The sequence below is a fragment of the Microtus oregoni genome, unplaced genomic scaffold, assembly GCF_018167655.1.
Source record: "Microtus oregoni isolate MIOR12 unplaced genomic scaffold, Mior012 000055F_ref0000237, whole genome shotgun sequence".
Classification (NCBI taxonomy): domain Eukaryota; kingdom Metazoa; phylum Chordata; class Mammalia; order Rodentia; family Cricetidae; genus Microtus; species Microtus oregoni.
In genome coordinates, this window is record NW_024543831.1 from 7,494,287 (window position 1) to 7,516,470 (window position 22,184).

At 38.7% G+C, this 22,184-nt stretch overlaps 1 protein-coding gene across 2 annotated transcripts in view; it reads right to left on the minus strand.

The window, feature by feature from the left end:
- Positions 1 to 3,942: 3,942 nt before the first annotated feature.
- The window catches only part of LOC121438393 (beta,beta-carotene 9',10'-oxygenase), a 42,980-nt gene continuing 24,738 nt past the window's right edge, over positions 3,943 to 22,184 (minus strand). For both annotated transcript variants that reach the window (XM_041638716.1, XM_041638717.1), the window contains 8 exons: positions 16,375 to 16,477; positions 13,056 to 13,184; positions 12,104 to 12,264; positions 11,031 to 11,198; positions 7,153 to 7,290; positions 6,446 to 6,628; positions 5,613 to 5,723; positions 3,943 to 4,485 (listed from right to left, as the gene is read on the minus strand). In XM_041638716.1, coding sequence (XP_041494650.1) covers positions 4,372 to 4,485; positions 5,613 to 5,723; positions 6,446 to 6,628; positions 7,153 to 7,290; positions 11,031 to 11,198; positions 12,104 to 12,264; positions 13,056 to 13,184; positions 16,375 to 16,477 — 1,107 coding nt within the window. In that variant the 3' untranslated portion in view covers positions 3,943 to 4,371. The remainder of the gene's footprint in view (positions 4,486 to 5,612; positions 5,724 to 6,445; positions 6,629 to 7,152; positions 7,291 to 11,030; positions 11,199 to 12,103; positions 12,265 to 13,055; positions 13,185 to 16,374; positions 16,478 to 22,184) is intronic.

A 22,184-nucleotide genomic window follows, 5' to 3' on the forward strand; every position in this document is an offset into this window, starting at 1 on the left:
CCTTCTTCTCAGCACCTCATAGAACCTTCTAAAAACTTGACCACATACTAGGTAACAAAACAAACCTCAACAGATACAAAAATTAGAATAACTCCATGTATCTTATCGGATCACCATGGCTTAAAATTAGAATTCAACAGCAACAAAAATTCCAGAAAGTCCACAAACACATGAAAATTAAACAATGCTCACATGAAGTATCAATGGGTCATAAAGGGAGAAATTAAAGACTTCCCAAAATTCAACGAAAATGATCACACAACATACCCAAATTTATGGAACACAATAAAAGCAGTGTTAAGAGGAAAGTCCATAGCACTAAATGCCTACATAAAGAAGCTGGAAAAAAATCCCACACTAGTGAATTAACAGAACATTTGAAAACTTTAGAACAAAAAGAAGCAAACTCACCCAGGAGGACTAGACAGCAGGAAATAATCAAATTCAGAGCTGAAATCAACAAAACAGAAACAAAGAAAACAATACAAAGAATTAATGAGACAAAGAGTTGGTTCTTCGAGAAAATCAACAAAATAGACAAACCTTTATCCACACTAACCAAACAAAACCAGAAATAAAAAGGGGGACATAACAACAGACACAGAGGAAATCCAGAGAATCATTAGGTCATATTTCGAAAACCTGTACTCCACAAAATTGGAAAACTTAAAGGAAATGGACAAATTTCTGCCAGGGACCAGCCTCAGCAGAGAAGTGTGTCTCTAATGTGGGATGCCTGGAAGGTGAAATGAGTACACGAACACAGGATTCTGATGCAAGATGACAGGCTATCAGCTGCAGGGCAGGTTCTTCTTCTACTTGTTCTTCTTCTGCTTCTTCTTCTTTCTTTCTTCTTACTTCTTCTGCCCTGAGCTTCAAGCCTCAGTCTTTTATTGCAAATTTTACACAAGGAAAATGATTCTATTTTCTTGCCACAGGTTAATCATTACCTGGACAGAGCAGTTCACAAGAAGTACAAAGATTCTTTGAAATCAGAACATCATTCAATATAACATTTTCCCAGTTCCCAAGCCTCATGCCAGCTACTATATTCTTAATTCTTAGCTGAGTTAATCATAAAACAGCTTCTGAGGCTTTCACCTCAGAGGCTAACTATTTGCAGTTACAGAAGCATTCAGTGTGTTTTACTCCATTGTCTTACCTTTCCCATTGTTCCTCACAATTCCAACTTTGATTTATAAGGCCATAGGCAGTCAGCCCTAAAAGCCCTAGGTTCCTCAGAAACTTTATTCATTATAGCCAAGTTCTTTTGTTTCAGTATAATCCTTTGCCAAGTTTTATAATCAGGTAAAAAATAATTTCTGCATTTTTCCCAAATTTCCCCAATTCTTTCATCCATAACCTGCTTTACAGCTTCAATGCCTGCCCGCTCCATCAGATCAGGAAGACTCATATTATCGTACAGCACATCCATATTTTCAGAAGCCACTGGTGTGGAAGGAGAAGAAGAACATAAAGAACAAGTACACTAATAGAATTACTATAACCAGAATCATCTGTAACATTGCTAAATGTGTATGCAGACACCATAGAAGCCATCCTTAGGGCATGCAGGTGTTTTCTCCTTGGCCCTCAAGTAACATGCTCATTTAGCCACCACTGGGTTGCTTGGAGGGAATTGCTTCCTGAATCTCAGGAACCACAAGTGGAGGGGGCTATGCTTTGTTGTCTCTGGCAACTTTCTGGATAAATACCACTTACCAAAATTAAATAAAGAACAGATAAGCAAATTAAATAGGCCGTAACTGGTAAAGAAATAGAAACAGTCATCAAAAGTCTCCCAACCAAAAAAAAAAAACAAAAAAAACAAAAAAAAAACCCAGGATCAGATGATTGCAGTTCAGAATCTACAAGATTTTCAAAGAAGAACTAAGACCAATACTCCTCAAATTATTCCACACAAAAGAACATTGCCAAACTCTTTTCATGAGGCTAAAATTACCCTGATGTCCAACCACATAAAGACATTACTAAGAAAGAGAATTACAGACCAAACTCATTCATGAACATTGATGCAAAAATACTCAATAAAATACTGGCAAATCGAATCCAAGAACACATCAGAAACATCATCCACCATGATCAAGTTGGCTTCATCCCATAGATGCAGGAACAGTTCAACATACGAAAATCTGTCAACGTAATCCATCATATAAACAAACTGAAAAATAAAAACCACATGATCATCTCATTAGATGCAGAAAAAACTTTCAACAAAATACAACATCCTTTCACGGATAAAGGTCTTAGAGAGAGCAGGGATACAAGGAACATACCTAAACATAATAAAGGCAATACACAGCAAGCCAACAGCCAATATCAAACTAAATGGAGACTCACAATGATTCCACTGAAATCAGGAACAAGACAAGGTTGTCCCCTCTCTCCATATCTATTCAGTATAGTTCTTGAGGTCCTAGCTAGAGCAAAAAGACAAGAAAAGGAGATAAAGGGGATACAAATCGGAAAAGAAGAAGTCAAACTCTCACTATTTGCTGATGACAAGATAGTTTCCATAAGCGACTCCAAAAATTCAACCAAGGAACTTCTACAACTCATAAACACTTTCAGTAATGTAGCAGGATACAAGATTAATTTAAAAAAAATCAGTAGTCCTCCTGTACACAGATGAGAAATGGGCTGATAAAGAAATCAGAGAAACATCACCCCTCACAATAGCCACAAATAGCATGAAATATCTCAGAGTAACTCTAACCAAACAAGTGGAAGACTTGTATTGCAAAACTTTAAATCTTTGAAGAAAGAAAGTAAAGAAGACACAAGAAAATGGAAAGATCTCCCATGCTCTTGGGTAGTCAGGATTAACACAGTAAAAATAGTGAACTTACCAAAAGCAATCTAAAGATTTACTACAATGTCCAGCAAAATTCTTCACAGACCTCAAAAGAACAATACTCAACTTCATATGGAAAATCAAAACACCCAGGATAGCCAAAACAATCCTATACAATAAAGGATCTTCTGGGGGCATCACAATCCCCGACTTCAAACTCTACTACAGAGCTACAGTACTGAAAACAACCTGATATTGGCATAAAAACTGACAGGAGGACCAATGGAACCGAATCAAGGACCCAGATATTAATCCACACACGTACAAGCACCTGATTTTTGACAAAGAAGAAAAAAATATAAAATGGAAAAAAGAAAGCAAGCATATTTAACAAATGGTGCTGGCATAACTAGATATCAACATATAGAAGAATGAAAATAGACCCATATCTATCACCATGCACAAAACTCAAGTCCAAATGAATCAAAGACCTCAACATAAAGCCAGCCACACTGAATCTTATAGAAAAGAAAGTGGGAAGTACACTTGAACAGATTGGCACAAGGAGACCAATTCCTAAATAAAACTCCAGTAGCACAGACACTGAGAGAAATAATTAATAAATGGGACCTCCTGAGAAGCTTCTGTAAAGTAAAGGACATGGTCAACAAGACAAAACGGCAGCCTACAGAATGGGAAAAGATCTTTACTAACCCAACATCAGACAGAGGTGTGATCTCCAAAATATACAAAGAACTCAAGAAATTGGTCAACAACAAAAAAATGGAGTACAGACCTAAACAGAAAACTCTCAACAGAAGAATATAAAATGGTTGAAAGACACTTAAGGAAATACTCAACATCCTTAGCCATCAGAAAAATGCAAATCAAAACACCAACATGGTAGCTCAAAACCATCTGTAACTCCAGTTCCAGGGAATATGATATTCCATTCTAACCTCTTCAGGCACCAAACATATATGTGGTATATATATATATATATGTGTGTGTGTGTGTGTGTGTGTGTGTGTGTGTGTGTGTGTGTGTGTATGCAGGTAAAACATTCATACAGATAAAATAAATCCTTTAAAATGGCATTAAAATTACACATAAGACCATAATTACCTTATAAACTGTTTTTAATAGAAATGTAAAACAAAATACACCCAGGTTTTGTGTTAGTTATTTTACCACTGCTGCAAAACAAACAGCAGAACAACTAAAGGGAAAAGATTTCCTTCGGTCCACAGTTTCAGAGGATCAGCAGGCCATAGGGGGAAGGCATGGTGGATCAGTGGCAAGATGGGGAGCACAGGTGAAGGCTGCTCACATTGCAGTGGATCAGGAAGCAGAGAGAGGGCATGAGAGAACCAGAGACTTCAAAGGCTGGTCCCTTGTGCCTGTGATGCCTCACCCCCAAAAGTTTCCTCAGCCTCCCAAAATAGTGTCACAAGTTGGGAACAGCATTCAAAATATGAGCCCACAGGTGTTTTAGTTTTGGGTGAGACCCATTGTTTTCTCTCTGCACTTGATTCTCAGACCCTGTGGTTGTGCCATCAGAGGGGTACAAACGTGCCGTGGAACCCGTAAGGCATCTGCACAGATACCTCCGCTCGCCCCAGTTCTGCCATGTTCTTGGCATCCAAGACAAGGAGAAAGTTACTTTCACTCTGGAAAAAGAAATGGAACACTGAAAGCTGCCTCTTTGTCTGAAAGCCCATCTCTGCTGGCTAGGACCTTGCTAAGGGAGGGAGCACCTCTCGCTCATGCTCATACCTGTTCCTGACACCTATGCCTCACCTAGCCGCCCACTGTATTTGTCCAGTTGCCAGACTGGACAGAAACACCTATGCCTCATCTAGCCACCCACTAAATGTTTGCCCAGTTGCTGCACTGGACAGAAACACTGTGACTAAAGAAGTTCACACCCTAAAGTAAAGAAGCAAAGTTGTTTGTGCCAATTTTCTTCACAAGACGGCTTTGAAACTAACAATATTTTTTGCTTGGCCCTTTCTAATCTTGAAAAATATGTGGAAATTCTTTTTCCCAAGTTAGAAACGCTTCCATTTTGTGTTACTTAGGAGCTGTACAAAGGTCAGCATTAAAAGTCAGTCTGAGATTTGTGCTGACCTAATTACTGGAGAGTTAAGCACATGGAATAAGCCCATAACAGACATTACTAATTGATCACAGCACTTTTTTATTTTAACTAAACCACTAAAGGGTTCAGAACTCCATACCCATGTACCACTAATAATTTATCAAAACTTGTGCTTCAGGAGAACAATTTGCTATAAGATTGCCTGGACAAGTAGCATTATTGAGTTGCTAGCCAGAGCTTATAATACTGGAATCTTTTAGGTCAGTTTACTGAAACTAGAAACACAGATGTTGGTATGAGCATCAGGCCAGAAGCCAAATGCTTTAAACACTGGCTTTACCACTGTGAGACCAGATGCAGGTCACTTGCAACAAAGTGATAAATTCATGATATTCACATGAATAAAATGGTATCCCACAATTTTTAAAAATCATCATAATATATATGAAAGTACTTTGTCTATAACAAATACCTCTGAAGACATCATGTTGTTATGAGTTTGCAAATGGGACTTGAAGCCATATTGAATCATGGACTATGATTTTGAAAGTGGGGGAAATGTACACAGTAAAAAGGGGAAGCGGACAGAGAAGATGCCACAAGGCATCACAATAGACTATGGGCTGCACCACTCCACACCGCGCTCCATGCCCTCCTGCTGTGTTGCTATGATCAGTGACAGGCAAACAAACATACCAGGTTGGGAGTGATCACCACAGAAAGAACAACCCCAGCATCCTCCTCATCAGCTCCTGGTGCCGGAACAAAAATGGGCTCTGAGGGATAAAAGCCATCTTCTCTCCAAACCTGCAAGTCCCACCAACACATAGAAAAGGCATCTGATGAAAGGTGAGGGGTGACTGGGGAGCGTTCTACAGCGTTCGTCACTCAGCATAAGCTGGGCTGTCAATAGGATGCTCCAACAGCGACCACAAACCTAGACTTACTGAATTAAATGTAGGTAAGAGGAGCCTCTGATGCCTCTAGATCACCATCTAATATGATTTCCCATCAACCTGAAATATAAGGGTCACTACAACCTTCACCCCATAAATCCTCCAGAAAATGACATCAATTTCGCCATATTTCCCAAGCTTTGGCTTTCCTTTAGATTTCTCACAGAAAACCAACCCCCTGCTTAAGTGATTCAGTATTCTCAAACCTAAGAAAACAGCCGAACTGTTTAATATTAAAGAATCTAAAGTAAACTGGGCAACAGAGGCAGATTAGCAGTAAGAACACTGGCCCTTCTTTCAGAGGACCCGAGTTCAGTCCCCAGCAAACACACAACAGCTCACAATTTCCTGTAATCACAGCTCCAGTGGATCATATGTCCTCCAACCTCCACAGGCTCCTGAACACATGCTGTACATGTAATACACTCAGCTACAAACACATACACATAAAATAAACAGATACTAAAATTTTTAAGAAAACTAATACATCTAAGGAACTACTTTAAACAAAACAGAAATAATTCAAAGGGCAGAACAGGTCTTTGAAAAAGTAAGAAAAGGGATCTTCATTACCGTTAGTGTCTTGTTCACCACGTCAACCTTAATCAGAGAATCCCCCACCAAATGCCGAAAACCACAGCCATAGAAGAAATTATACTTTTTGCCATTAAATCGGCCATAGTTGATCTGAGGAAATTCAATCCCTCCTTCCTCTACAAGATCCTCATGGTGTAGATTCTCAGGAGAGCACCAGATCTAAGAGAGATCCCCAAAGGGTTAAAAGTGACTGCTTAATTCTCTTTCACTTCTTTAGAGTAAGGACACACTACTTTGTACGTTGCAACAGGATCTGAGAACTAACGTTCTACATCATGTTTCACATTGTTCCCCTTTCCATAGTGCACGTGCATGCAGAGAACACTGTCAGGCTGTGACTAAGATGTCAAATGACAACAGGATGCAAAAGTGTTTCTGCATTCCGTGGGAAAAGCAGTGTCTCCAGAACGTGGGGAAGGCTGGATCAATCTCAAAAGCTCACACATTCCACAACCATTGGCAAGTTGCATATATCAGGCTCAGAGCAGAGAAAGCATGGTCAAACACGGTATCCATCCCACCCAGTTTCTGTGACTCTTGTCCAAACAAGTTTCCATGATCTCACCCAAGCTCAGACAAATGTTATCAAACCTGCTGGGTACCAGACATTTGGAGAAGAGCCAAAGAATAAAGTGATGTCACTAAAATCCACATCCTTAGACTGACGTCCACAGGAAGCTTACCTCTCCATCGCCCTGTTTCACGGCACTGGCTGAAGAATAGGACAGTGGGCTGAGGTTCCTTCCCACAGGGGCATCCACACTGACATCTAAGGGCAAAACAAATCTTCTAGGGAAAGATTTTGCCATTGAACTATAGACCTGTTCAGAAGAGAGAAATAAACAGATGGGGAAATGTCATCCATAGGCTAATAAACTAGAAACTTAAATTCAGCCATTACTAGAATTGTACAAATAATAATTCCAATTTATTCATTCAGCAAATATTTATTGAGTACCTGCTGTAGGTGAAGTATTGTTTCAAAACTGGGAATGCAACACTGAATTTCACGAAATTTGTATTCTAGTGGTGGACTAATAATTATAAAATTAAACATTTATTAATTAGCATCAAATAAATCAATGATTATATAGTCAAAGGTTTCAGGAACTAGACAGAAACAAGAGAAGGGCCCTTTTTCATGTTTGCTGGTTCAGAGAAGAGACAGCTTAGCAAGATAGGACTGCTTAAACCCTACACATTCTTGAGCAAGGTCAATTTAGAAAACTAACCCTTAGCTGGCTCCTAGAAACTTAGTTCTTAGGCTGCTGTGTGTGATAAGAGTATTTGAAGCCTTGAATGACACTGTGTAGTCAATAAATATAGTTCGTGATGATGATGTTATTTAAAAAGAACACCTGGGAGCTAAGGATGTGGCTCAAGGGTATAGTCCTTGCCTAGCACGTACAAGACCCAGGATTTATTCTTCAGTTGGGAAAAAAAAAAAAAGACTAACATCTGAGTTCCCCTGAGATTCTAGATCTTCAGGACCTGAGGTTAGTTATTCAGGACCTGTTGGCTAGATGCCTAAATGACTGATTCCCAGTAAGACCCTGAAAAACCAGGTTTGTGAACTTCCCAGGAAGGTAACAGGTCACACATGGTGTCAGGACTAGTTCTTTATATGTGTCCTGTGCAGCTATACTATGAAGCCTGGCTTCCTCCAGATCCTTCTTTTTGTACACACTGTGTTGTTATGCTCAGTCTTGTGAGTCCTCCTCATGAACTGCTGATGCTATGGGCAGCCAGAGGAACTCCAAAATAGTCTGGATACTAAGACAGTGTTTAAGCAGAAGACACAAAGGAAAAATGCACAGTGTCTGTGACCATGAGCCTTAAGCATATTTTTCTCTTGAAATATTGTAAGATGGAGAACAAATTGTGCCATTTCCTTACCTACCTACCCCATATCACCTCCATCCCACATAAAAATGATTTCACTGAGTAAAATACATGTTGTTCTTTATTTGAATTTTTTGAAACCTCTAGATATTACCCTTAAACTTTACAAAGAATTAGCCCTATAAAATTGACGTTTTAGCGAAGCAGTAGTGGCACACGCCTTTAACCCCAACACTTGGGAGGCAGAGACAGGCGGATCTCTGAGTCTGAGACCAGCCTGATCTACAGAGTGAGTTCCAGCACAGCCAGGGCTACATAGAAAAATCCTGTCTCAATAAAATAAAATTTTAAATTAAAAATAAAAGTCATCTTTTATCAACATTGCTTTCTTTTGTAAAACCTTAGCTAAATAAGAAGACAATTAAGGTTGGGTCAGGTGATGTGAACCAACCACTCCTTTGAGAAGAACTAAAAGAAGAAAAATTCAGATAATAATTTTAAAAATAGTCGTTTGGAAGCAGTGATAAGCTAAAAAGGCCAGGAAGGACCATGAGATTTAGGAGGGAAAGGAAACCTGCAGATGGACCAGGTATTAGAGGCAACTCTTCCCCTCAGGACCTAATGAGATGTTCAACACTTTAATCATTTGAGAAATGTAAATAAGCAAAACCACAGATACCACTCCACACCCACTGAAATGGTTATTACTTTTAATATAAAAAAACAACATTGATGCAGGACAGTGGTTCTGAGGGTAAAAGCACTTGTCACACAGCATGGGTGCTTGAGTTTGAATTCCTGGAATTCATATAAAAGCCAGGTTAGATGTTTGCTTTATATCTACAATGACTCAGCTTCTACTGGGAAATGAGAGGCAGAGACAGGCAAATTTCCAGAAACTGTGGTCCTCTGCCTGAGCCCACAAACTAGCTGGGATTATAAACCGGAACCACAAGGCCCCGCTTCAACTTTTTTTTTTCTTCTGAGACAACTGACCTGAAACTCACTATGTAGACAATCTGGCCTGGAACTTATAGAGACCTGACTGCCTCTACTTCCAAATACTGAGATTTACAGTATCTGCCACCATATGAACTTTATAAACACTTTTTAAAAGAAGGCACCAGTATTCTTCATCACATTAATAAAAAAGGGATAAAATCCATACAGTACTTTCAATAGTGAGAAAAAACATGAACTGCTACATTTATCCATGACCAAAATTCTTAGTAATATAGAAGTAGAAAAGGGAACTTTCCTAATCTAACAAAATAAATACTTTTTAAAAATTCTAAGGCTAGATGCATTGCCACATGAGTGTAATACCAGACAGAGGCAATAGGACCAGGGTTCAAGGCCAGTCTTGACTATACAGTGAGTCCAAGGCTAGCCTGCACTTCAGGAGACTCTGTCTCAAAAAAGGTATATATTGATAATTTATGTTTACATGCAATCTGTGCACAAATGTTTGTAACAATTTTTGTCATATTCACCAAAATTGTAAACTAGCAAGATATTCTTCAATAGGTGAATAGATGGTCAACTAGCATACACAAGACACTATTGCTCAATAATAAAATAAATATAAAACTATCAACACACAAAAAACATGGAGGAACCACAAATGCACACGACTAAAAAGAAAAGAAGGAAGGGAGAGGAGAAGGAGGGAGGGAGGGAAGGAGGGAGGGAGGGAAGGAGGGAGAAAGAAGTGAGTCAGTCTAAACTGGGCAGGGTGCTGCACAGCTCTAATCCCATCATTCCAGAGGGTGAGGAAGGAAGGCGATGCATGCTCAAGGCCAGCCTGGACTACAGACATTGTGAAACAGACAGAACTATAGAGACCACAGATTATTTAACACAAAGGGTGAGCCCTAAGAACTGAGGAGTTTAGTTAGTGAGAACAGATCAGTACTGACTCATCAAATATAACAAATGTTTCACAGCAATGGAAGATGGAAGATGTTAATAATATTGGGTTAGTGAAATGATGGTTCAAATCATAAAATGGAATTAGGCAATAATGGTACTCATCTTTAATCCCAGCACTCAGGAGGCAGAGGCAGGTGGATCTGAGTTGGCGGCCAGCCTAGTCTACACAGGGAGTTCCAGGACAGCCAGGGCTACACAGAGAAACCCTGTTCAAAACAACAACAACAAAAAGCAAAAACAACAACAACAATAACAAAGGGTAAAATGGTTTGCTGCCCAAGCCCTACAGCCTGGGTTTAATCCTAGAGCCCATAGTGAGAGAACCAATTCCTGACAGTTGTCTCTTACTTTCACTACCTTTACTCATGCACGGTGTTACCCATGTGCTCACTCGCTCTCTGTCTCTGTCTCTCTGTCTCTGTCTCTGTCTCTCTGTCTCTGTCTCTGTCTCTCTGTCTCTGTCTCTGTCTCTCTCTGTCTCTCTCTGTCTCTGTCTCTCTCTCTCACACACACATACACACACACCATACAGATGCATACATACAATAACAATAAATAATCCAAAATTTACAATATTGATATTAGAGAAACTAGGAAAGAGGAATACATGGGAGAAACACTCCATGATTTCAGTTTGTTTTTTTTCTTTAAACTTAAATCTGCTCTATAACAATCCATTAATTAATACAGAACAAGCAACTCCCTAAAAATAAAATGTTAATGCATGGTATGGTGATACACACCTTTAATCCCAGCACTCAGAAGACAGAGGAGTTCATATGTTTACCTGATTGAGCCCTTCCCCTGCTTTCCTGAGATTCTGTAGTTGGTAAATTTCCAGGCTTCTCCCATCATCCTGACAGCACAGATCAATCACAATACAGCCGTGGTCCTCAAAGGCATTGATTTGATGAAAGGTAACAAAAGGTTTGCTATAATACACTCCTGGGAGAGTCTGCAGGGCATGCAAACAATTTAGGAAGACACTCAGTTTTCCTTCCTTTCCCTTCCCTTCCCCTCATTTCTGTTCTCTTTCAGGAATAAATCTACAAAGCTCATAGGAGGATATCCAACCCCCACTTACATGCCATGGTCAGTAGGTACAAAGGAAGAAACAACAGCACACAAAGGCCAATGATTTAAGCATTGCTTGCTTAAGTCATCTAATTTCATGTTTATCAGTGAACTGAGGCTGTTTAACACAACCAATCCATCGTTGTGACTAATTTTAAAAGCCCTCCTGAAATGTGTGGTCTAATGTTTTACAGGATAAATAGTTCCTGGACTCTAATTACATGATTAATGGAAAGTACTGTTACTTTGGATGTTTATTATAAATTAAGTGACTAATTGAAAAATCCACTCATTATTCAAATAATTTTGTAATGAGATCAGGGAAAATTAAATTTAGGATGCTATTGTCTTAGAGATGAACAAAGACAAGTACAATGGCGCTATTACTAATGGGGACATAAGAAGATACTCCATCAATATGCTGGACTTCAGTGGGGTTATGATACTGGCACACCAACAAGTCCCAGAAGCAGCTACTTAAGCTTCAAAGTGTCATTGCAGAAGTGACAGGAGTGTTGCATTAACTGCACCCCTGCACTAATCCCTGAGAAAACCTGTGAGGAGCGCTCCCTTTACCCTTTCGGTGCAATCTTTTGGAGGGGTAAAAACATTCCTCACAGATTTCCAACACACAACATCCACTGTGATGGCTAATTAGTGGCCAATCCAACCAGAAAAAGAAAGTAATACTAGAAATATCTTTAAAAAATAATGTATGATGGTGAAAAGTCAGCCCTGCGGAGATCAAGGGCAGATTTTCATTACAAGCATGCTCAAATACTCAGCCTGTCCAGTGTGTTTATCCACCACATGAAACCGTGTGTTATACTGGGGCTCCCAGCTTATCCCATCAGCAAAGGCCTTCCCCCGGATTTTAGAAGAGACCATTTTCCACAGCTTCATCTTTAGAGGCTGTTCAATGAAGATGATGAAGTTTTCTGTCATTCCTAAAAGGTTCCAGGAAACAATCGAATGTTACTTGGCAAGATAAGAATGACTGAGATGTGGCAGTGAGGGACCTGTCTGAATGACAGAGCATGCCACTGCTGACCTAAGTAAACACCATCCAAAAATACTTCCTTGTTTCCCGGATCAACTGGACATATTTCCTGTTTCTACATAGAAAAGAGAACTGTTAAGAAGACTTAGGTTAATGCCCTCAGTCGGGCTTTTTTTTCTATTTTAAATTGTTCTGGTTTAAGGAGAACAGAAAGCAGAACAATGTTAAAGTGCTGTCTATGCTCAGTGTACTTACTCCTTAGTCCTTTTCCTGTGCACACTAGATAAAGAGATATTTTGGCTACCACAATTTACAATACATAAAGTAAATGTTCTGAATAAAGGCTGAAACATCTCAAAACTTAACAAAACACTATTTTTAAAGGTTGAAACACACTCTTTACAAAATATAAGGTTCTCCCTTCACATACATATAAGATAGTCAAGACCTTTTTCATGTTTGACTATTTTTAAGATTTTGATATTGACTAAAATTATTAATTATCAATTTATGTTTCTAGTAACTACTTACATTAAGCAGCTATGTCTCCAAGCAATCTGCAGGCTAGCATAAGGAGTACATGACTAAACAGAATAACTTAACTGGTATTAATGCAATCTTGATCTCATTATCGCAATACTCTGATAAATTATCAGATGGTACTTGTCAAAAATAATCTTTCTGATACAGCAACATTAACTCAGAGCCCAGTGCAACTAGCCTCCTCTGTAGACTCACCAAAGCTGTGGTAGTAGGAAGGCTTCATGGTCTCTGCAGAAGCAATAGAACACAGCACTTGTGCTCCATGAATCGTCTCCCCAGGCTCTGTCTTCCCCGGCGGAACCCGAATAATATTATAGCAAGAACCTGGACCACAAAAGTTTCTCCCTTTACCGTTTTTATATACATTCTAGAATGAAAGATAACCTGTTCCCTTGAGAGGGTTTGGCATTTAATGAGCATGCTAGAAATAGCTACTGATGGATTAACTAATAGCACACATTTACGTAGCTACTCAGTGAATGAATAAATATTTAGGTGATACTGAACTATCTGCCTGGTATTATAATTTGCAGTGTAGGACATGATGAACTTGCATAACACAGAATTTCACAATCTCCATTGTTCTAAAGGAACAAAATAACCAACACATTTTTCTTGATTCATTTATTCTGCAGCCATTTACTGGTCACCAATCATATTGCAAACACTATCCTAAGAATTCTAAACACTATATTTCAAACTCTTGGATGCAGTAGTACACAGAAGAGATAAAATCTATTCATCTCTAAAACTCAAATTCTAATAAAACATACGAGCAAAAATGCAATGCATCCGATGGTGATATGAATTGCAATGTAAAAACAGCTAGGAATGGGTCTACAGCGATTGTGAATGGGTGGGCATTCCTGTTTGCTATTCTAAATATGGTAGTCTGGGAAGGCTTCCCTAAGCTGATGCCATTCAAGTAAAGGCCTGGAGCATGTGAGTAATAGGTACACATTACTGCAGATGTCCAGGGTGGTGAGAGAGAGCTAGGTTTTGAGAGACCACTTCATATATAGGAAGCATCATGTTTTAAACAGTGACAAAAGGGATAGACAAGAATAGTGATAAATTAATATGAAGAACATAGTTTTAAGTATTAAAAACTAACTGGGTTGATAAAATATTCTAAGAAATTCTGCTAATTTCTAAAGAGGACCTTAAAATATCTGAAAAGGCTAAAACTTGACTATGATTTGCCCATTTATTCCTTAGTCCCTTTCCTACAACTTTTAACTCTTAAAAGTAAATAATTGCAGGCCTTTTAAAAATTACAATCAGAATTATTATGTATCTAAATGTATCCCAGGTATTCAGGCTCCCTGCAACTACATATACATTAAGTTCCAGTTCAAAACCATCTCACTGAACCAGATAATCAAATGAGAAAACAGATACAGGTTTGGTATTACTTGGGACTAGAATATAAAAGGCATCCCATGGCTTACAATTGGATTATCCAGTTCACTGAATTTAAACAGTCACTGAACTAAAGGGCACTGAAGGCATCTTGAAGGCATTATACAAGACAGGTATCTAATATGATTAGCAATGTGAAAGAGAGCTGCCTTGCCCAGCACCTTGATTCTGATTCTGACAGTCTCCAGGAGTTTCTATAAACAGGACGTTGAGGCAAAGTAACAAGCATGGGCAGTCATGATTGGGGCCCGAGTTTCTCAGTGAGATCCAGAGACTATTTGCATCAAGATGCCCTGGGATCCATAGTAAAGGTGCAGATTCTTGGCCTCTTTTCAGTTCTGCTGAACCAGAATCCCTAAAGATGGATGGAGCCCATGCTCTATCCCGATAGCAAGCATTCTAGATGACTCTTGGATGCAGTAGGTTGAGACTGATGATCTGGTTGCTATTTTAAGATATATAACTAAGAATGATATCTTCCAAATAACAAATAAGTTTAAAAATAAACTACTTAGTTAACAAAGTTAATAAGAAGTGGATTTTTTAAATGATTAAAAAGTGATGGATGGAACAAAACAAACAAAAATATACCCATGTCAGCTTTAATATCCATAAAACCCAGTGGTCTTGTTAGGAAAACATTCCCAATTTAGCAGGTTTAGGTGATGTAGAGACTAACTAAATTCTGATCTTTGAGGGAAAGACCCAGGTAACTGTATGGTTCCCCAGTGGATCCAATGTATAGCTAGATTTGAAACGGTCACCAAAGGCTGGCAAAAATTCAGTAAATAAAAGCACTTGCCACCAAGTCTGATGACCTGAGTTCCATCCCCAGGTCACACACGGTAAAAGGCAAGAATTGACTCCCACAGGTCGTCCTCTAGTCTCCACGTGTTATACTCTCATTAGAAGGAGATCTACTGTTTCCTATAACAGTTTTAAAGAATCAATATATGAGAACAAAGAAAACAGGCTGTATGGAAGAGTATTCAGGACATCCTTTCTGTACCTTAGCCAATACAACTAAAACTTCATCCATCTTCATACGCACTCCTATGTGTAGATGTAGACCTAAAGAGCAGCAATCCACAAAGCCTACAATTCACCAAAGGTATACCACAACTATAACACAGATTATATTAACTATAGACAATAGTCGGGTAGATAGTCACAAATATCTAATACTTTCAACTAACACACTCTTGTTCAGAGAACATGTTCTCAAAAACAGGAACACAAACTTGCCATCCCTGAGAGAGTGGGTGTATAATTTTAAAGGTCTTAAGCAAGCAGAGGGAGAAATGGTGACTGGGTGGAGGCTGGATGTTAAATAATATCAATATAGCCTTCTGGACTCAGTGACTAATAAAACAGGATGACTCATAGCAAGCCTTTGTGTTTAAAGTCAGGCCTTGTTTCAGGTCTGGCTTTAGAAACATGGAAACTGGTTCAAGCAAATGACTTAAACATCCTCAGAGTTCACTGGCTTCATCTGTAAAATGGAGGTAATAACAGGGTTGTATATAGATTAAAGAAAAAAGCACAAAGAAATATGCTTATCCCTAGCCCATCTTAGGCACTCAATAAACATTAGCTGTAATTATTAGGTATTGGAATATTCTGGAACAGATTGGTAGCAGGTTTGGAAGTAGACAGACGATTAGCATATGGTGTACAGAGTTGTGAATGCCTTGACCTTGACTTTCTTTGTTAATTATGCTTTGTGATAGAAAGTAGACCCTCCCTACATCCCTTTTTTATAGCATTTTACATTTCTTGCTTTTACAATATAGTATGTCTTTAAAGTTTATATTCAAGAGAGATGTGCCTTTGATGCTTATAACACCCAAAATCATAATGGAACATAAAGATGTAAGTTACACTGAAAAAGACATATAGGAAATCAGCTGCTAAGCATAGATACAAAAGGACCACAGAACACATGCTTAATGAAAATCATGTGTTTTAACCTCAGTAATGCCTCGTTGGAACCTTTCAAGTGATATTTCCTGTTTATATTTTAAGCATAATGGAGCTCTGGGGAATAGTTTACTTTTAATTATATCTAAAAATACTTCCATCCTCACTTTACCTCTTGGCCCATAGGTGTTCCCCATATTGTATGCTGTTCCATCTGAGTCATAATGAGGGTGTGCAGTCGCTCCATTCACAGCAATAAATTTGCTCCAGTCCACCTGCAGGTTTAAGACCATTTAAGAATTATAAGTGATTCACAATAGATCTTTATTAACATAAATTACCATAGAAGGATGTCACTTATGTTGAAAGTATGATGTGAGAAACCTCTGAGAAATCAAAACTTTGTTTTTCCTGCTTAAAAAAAAATGGAAAACAAAACAATAAAAAACAGCAGCACCACAGCCACCAACAAAAACATCTGTGCAGATTTATCTAATGTCACGGCAAAGTTCAAAATAAGCATAACAAATATAACCAAAAATAAAATTAAAATTTTAGTCTGAGGTGGTGGAACACACCTATAATCCCAACACTTGGGAGACTGAGACAGGAGGATCACAAGTTCAAAGTCAGCTTAAGGTACATGGTAAGTTCTTGGCCAACCTGAACTCCAGAGCAAGACATGGTATCAACAACCAAGTTGTCCTGAAATGTAATAATTAATGTGCCAAGGCAATATGGGTCAATACACCCTCTAGTCTGCTAGTTACTGGGTCTAGGAAGAACATGAGCCTGTCAGGGCTATTTCCTTATAAGCTGGCCTTGTGATGTTAAAACTAAGGTAGGAAATGGAAGAATGGATGAAGAAAGTATGGAACATATACATATTAGAGTACTACTCAGCAGTAAAAAACAAGGACTTCTTGAATTCTGCATACAAATGGATGGAAATAGAAAACACTATCCTGAGTGAGGTAAGCCAGACCCAAAAAGAGGAACATGGGATGTACTCACTCATATTTGGTTTCTAGCCATAAATAAAGGACATTGAGCCTATAATTCGCGATCCTAGAGAAGCTAAATAAGAAGGTGAATCCAAAGACAAACATACAGGCATCCTCCTGAATATTAACCTTCATCAGGCGATGAAAGGAGACAGAGACAGAGACCCACATTGGAGCACCAGACTGAAATCTCAAGGTCCAAATCAGGAGCAGGAGAGAGAGCACGAGCAAGGAACTCAGGACCGCGAGGGGTGCACCCACACACTGAGACAATGGGGATGTTCTATCGGGAACCCACCAAGGCCAGCTGGCCTGGGTCTGAAAAAGCCTGGGATAAAACCAGACTTGCTGAACATAGTGGACAATGAGGACTACTGAGAACTCAAGAACAATGGCAATGGGTTTTTGATCCTACTGCACGTACTGGCTTTGGGGGAGCCTAGGCAGTTTGGATGCTCACCTTACTAGACCTGGATGGAGGTGGATAGTCCTTGGACTTCCCACAGGTCAGGGAACCCTGATTGCTCTTTGGGCTGACAAGGGAGGGGGACTTGATCGGGGGAGGGGGAGGGAAATGGGAGGCGGTGGCGGGGAGGAGGCAGAAATCTTAAATAAATAAATATAAAATAAAATAAAATAAAATAAGGTAGAAGTTTGAGATTATCTTTAAGGAAAACCAGCCCTACAAGCATTATAATCCTGCCAGAGGGTGATGGCAGCCTAAATTAACAAATGTTAATGTTTTGTTTCTGTGAGGATGGGCCTCAAAAGTGAACTATATAAAAATAATAGAGGACCTTAAACAGGAGGTGAAAAACTGCCATAAACAATTAGAGATTACAAACAAAAAGGTAGAGGAAATGAATAAATCACTCAAAGACACGCAAGAAAACCAAGAGAAACAAGAAAAAGTAATCAAACAGGTTAGGGAAGCAGTTCAAGACTTGAAGAATGAAATGGAAGCAATGAAGAAAACACAAACCGAGGGAAGGATGGAGATGGAAAATCTGCGTAAACGAACAGGAACTACAGAGACAAGTACTAACAACAGATTACAAGAGATAGAAGAATGTCAGACACTGAAGATACCATAGAGAAAATAAACACACTGATCAAAGAAAACAGCAAAACCAACAAATTCTCATCACAAAACATTCAGGAAATCTGGGACACAATAAAAAGACCAAACCTAAGAATAATTGGAGTAGAAGAAGGAGAAGAAGGGCAGCTCAACGGTCCAGAAAATATACTTAATAAAATTATAGAAGAAAACTTTCCCAACCTGAAGAAAGATATACCTATGAAGGTTCAAGAAGCATACAGAACACCAAATAGGCTGGATCAAAAAAAAAAAAAACATCTCCTCGCCATATAATAATCAAAACACAAAATATACAGAATAAAGAAAGAATATTAAGAGCCGCAAAGGAAAAAGGCCAAGTTACTTATAAAGGTAAACCTATCAGACTTACACCTGACTTCTCTATGAAAACCATGAAAGCCAGAAGGTCCTGGATAGATATACTGCAAAAACTAAGAGATCATGGATGCAAGCCCAGACTACTATATCCAGCCAAGCTTTCGTTCACTATAAATGGAGAAAATAAAATTTTCCAGGATAAAAACAAATTTAAACAATACATAGCCACAAATCCAGCCTCACAGAAAATAATAGAAGGAAAATCACTAACCAAGGAGTCCAACAATGCCCACAATAACTCAGTCATCTAGAGACCCTTCACCAGCGCAACTCAAAGAAGGGAAACACACAAACCCTACTACTAAAAAAGTGACCGGAGTTAACAACCACTGGTCATTAATATCACTTATTGTTAATGGGCTCAACTCACCTATAAAAAGGCACAGGCTAAGAGATTGGATACGAAAACAGGATCCAACATTCTGCTGTTTACAAGAAACACACCTCAACCACAAAGACAGGCACCTACTCAGAGTAAAGGGCTGGGAAAAGGCTTATCAAGCAAATGGACCCAAGAAACAAGCAGGTGTGGCCATACTAATTTCTAACAAAGATGACTTCAAACTTAAATCAATCAGAAAAGATAGAGAGGGACATTTTATACTCATAACAGGAACAATTCATCAGGATGAAGTCTCAATCCTGAATATCTATGCCCCTAATATAAAAGCACCCACGTACATAAAAGAAACATTACTAAAACTCAAGGCTGCCATCAAACGGCACACACTAATAGTAGGAGACTTCAACACTCCTCTCTCACCAATGGACAGGTCAATCAGACAGAAACCCAAGAGAGAAATAAGAGAATTAATGGAAGTAATGAATCAAATGGACTTAACAGACATCTATAGAACATTCCACCCAAACAGGAAAGAATATACCTTCTTCTCTGCAGCTCATGGAACCTTCTCGAAAATTGACCACATACTCGGTAACAAAGCAAACTTCCATAGTTACAAAAAAATATTCGTAACCTCCTGCATCTTATCAGACCACCATGGATTAAAGTTAGAATTCAACAACAATGCTACCCCCAGAAAGCCTACAAACTCATGGAAACTGAACAGTCAACTTCTGAACCACACCTGGATCAAGGAAGAAATAAAGAAAGAAATCAAAGTCTTCCTTGAATTGAATGAAAATAAAGAAACAACCTATTCAAACTTATAGGACACTATGAAAGCAGTCCTGAGAGGAAAGTTCATAGCACTAAGTGCCCACTTAAAGAAAACAGAGAAAGCTCACATTGGAGACTTAACAGCCCACCTGAAAGCTCTAGAAAAAAAAGAAGCAGACTTACCTAGGAGGAGTAGAAGACTGGAAATAATCAAACTGAGGGCTGAAATCAACAAAATAGAAACACAGAAAACAATCCAAAGAATCAATGAAACAAAAAGCTGGTTCCTAGAGAAAATCAACAAAATTGATAAACCCCTATCAAAACTAATCAAATGGCAGAGAGAGAATATGCAAATTAATAAGATCAGAAATGAAAAGGGGGACATAACCACAGACACAGAGAAAATTCAAAGAATCATTAGATCTTACTACAAAAGCCTGTATGCCACAAAACTGGAAAATGTAAAAGAAATGGACACGTTTTTAGATAAATACCATATACCAAAGTTAAACCAGGACCAGGTGAACAATCTAAATAGACCTGTTAGTCGCGAAGAATTAGAAGCTGTCATCAAAAACCTCCCTACCAAAAAAAGCCCAGGACCAGATGGTTTCAATGCTGAATTCTACCAGAACTTCCAAGAAGAGCTAATACCTATACTCCTTAATGTGTTTCACAATATAGAAACAGAAGAGTCATTGCCAAATTCCTTTTATGAAGCTACAGTCACTCTGATACCAAAACCACACAAAGACTCAACCAAGAAAGAGAATTACAGGCCAATCTCACTCATTAACATCGACGCAAAAATACTCAACAAAATACTGGCAAACCGTATCCAAGAACACATTAGAAAAATTATCCATTATGATCAAGTAGGCTTCATCCCAGAGATGCAGGGCTGGTTCAACATACGAAAATCTATCAATGTAATCCATCATATAAATAAACTGAAAGAAAAAAATCATACGATCATTTCATTAGATGTAGAAAAAGCTTTTGACAAAATTCAACATCCCTTTATGATAAAAGTCTTGGAGAGATTAGGGATACCAGGGTCATACCTAAATATAATAAAAGCTATTTACAGCAAACCGACAGCTAACATCAAACTAAATGGAGAGAAACTCAAAGCCATCCCACTAAAATCAGGAACACGGCAAGGCTGTCCACTCTCTCCATACCTCTTCAATATAGTGCTTGAAGTTTTAGCAATAGCAATAAGACAACATAAGGGGATCAAGGGGATTCCAATTGGGAAGGAAGAGGTTAAACTTTCATTATTTGCAGATGATATGATAGTGTACATAAGCGACCCCAAAAACTCCACCAAAGAACTCCTAAAGCTGATAAACACCTTTAGTAATGTGGCAGGATAAAAGATCAACTCCAAAAAATCAGTCGCCCTCCTATACACAAAGGATAGGGAAGCAGAGAGGGAAATCAGAGAAGTATCACCTTTCACGATAGCCACAAATAGCATAAAATATCTTGGGGTAACTCTAACCAAGGAAGTGAAAGATCTATTTGACAAGAACTTTAAGGAATTGAAGAAAGAAATTGAAGAGGATACCAGAAAGTGGAAAGATCTCCCTTGCTCTTGGATTGGGAGGATCAACATAGTAAAAATGGCAATTCTACCAAATGCAATTTATAGATTCAATGCAATCCCCATCAAGGTCCCATCAAAATTCTTCACAGATCTTGAGAGGACAATAATCAACTTTATATGGAAAAACAAAAACCCAGGATAGCCAAAACAGTCTTACATAATAAAGGAACTTCTGGAGGCATTACCATCCCTGACTTCAAACTCTACTACAGAGCTACAGTATTGAAAACAGCTTGGTATTGGTATAAAAACAGAGAAGTCGACCAATGGAATCATATAGAAGACCCAGATTCTAACCCACAAACCTATGAACACCTCATTTTCGATAAAGGAGCTAAAAGTATACAATGGAAGAAAGAAAGCATCTTCAACAAATGGTGCTGGCACAACTGGATGTCAACCTGTAGAAGAATGAAAATTGACCCATATCTATCACCATGCACAAAACTCAAGTCCAAATGGATCAAAGACCTCAATATCAGTCCGAGCACACTGAACCTGATAGAAGAGAAATTGGGAGGTACCCTACAACAGATGGGCACAGGCGATCGCTTCCTATGTATAACCCCAGCAGCACAGACATTAAGGGCAACATTGAATAAATGGGACCTACTAAAACTGAGAAGCTTCTGTAAAGCAAAGGACACTGTCACTAAGACAAAAAGGCAACCCACTGACTGGGAGAAGATCTTCACCAACCCCACAACAGACAAAGGTCTGATCTCCAAAATATATAAAGAACTCAAAAAACTAGACTTTAAAA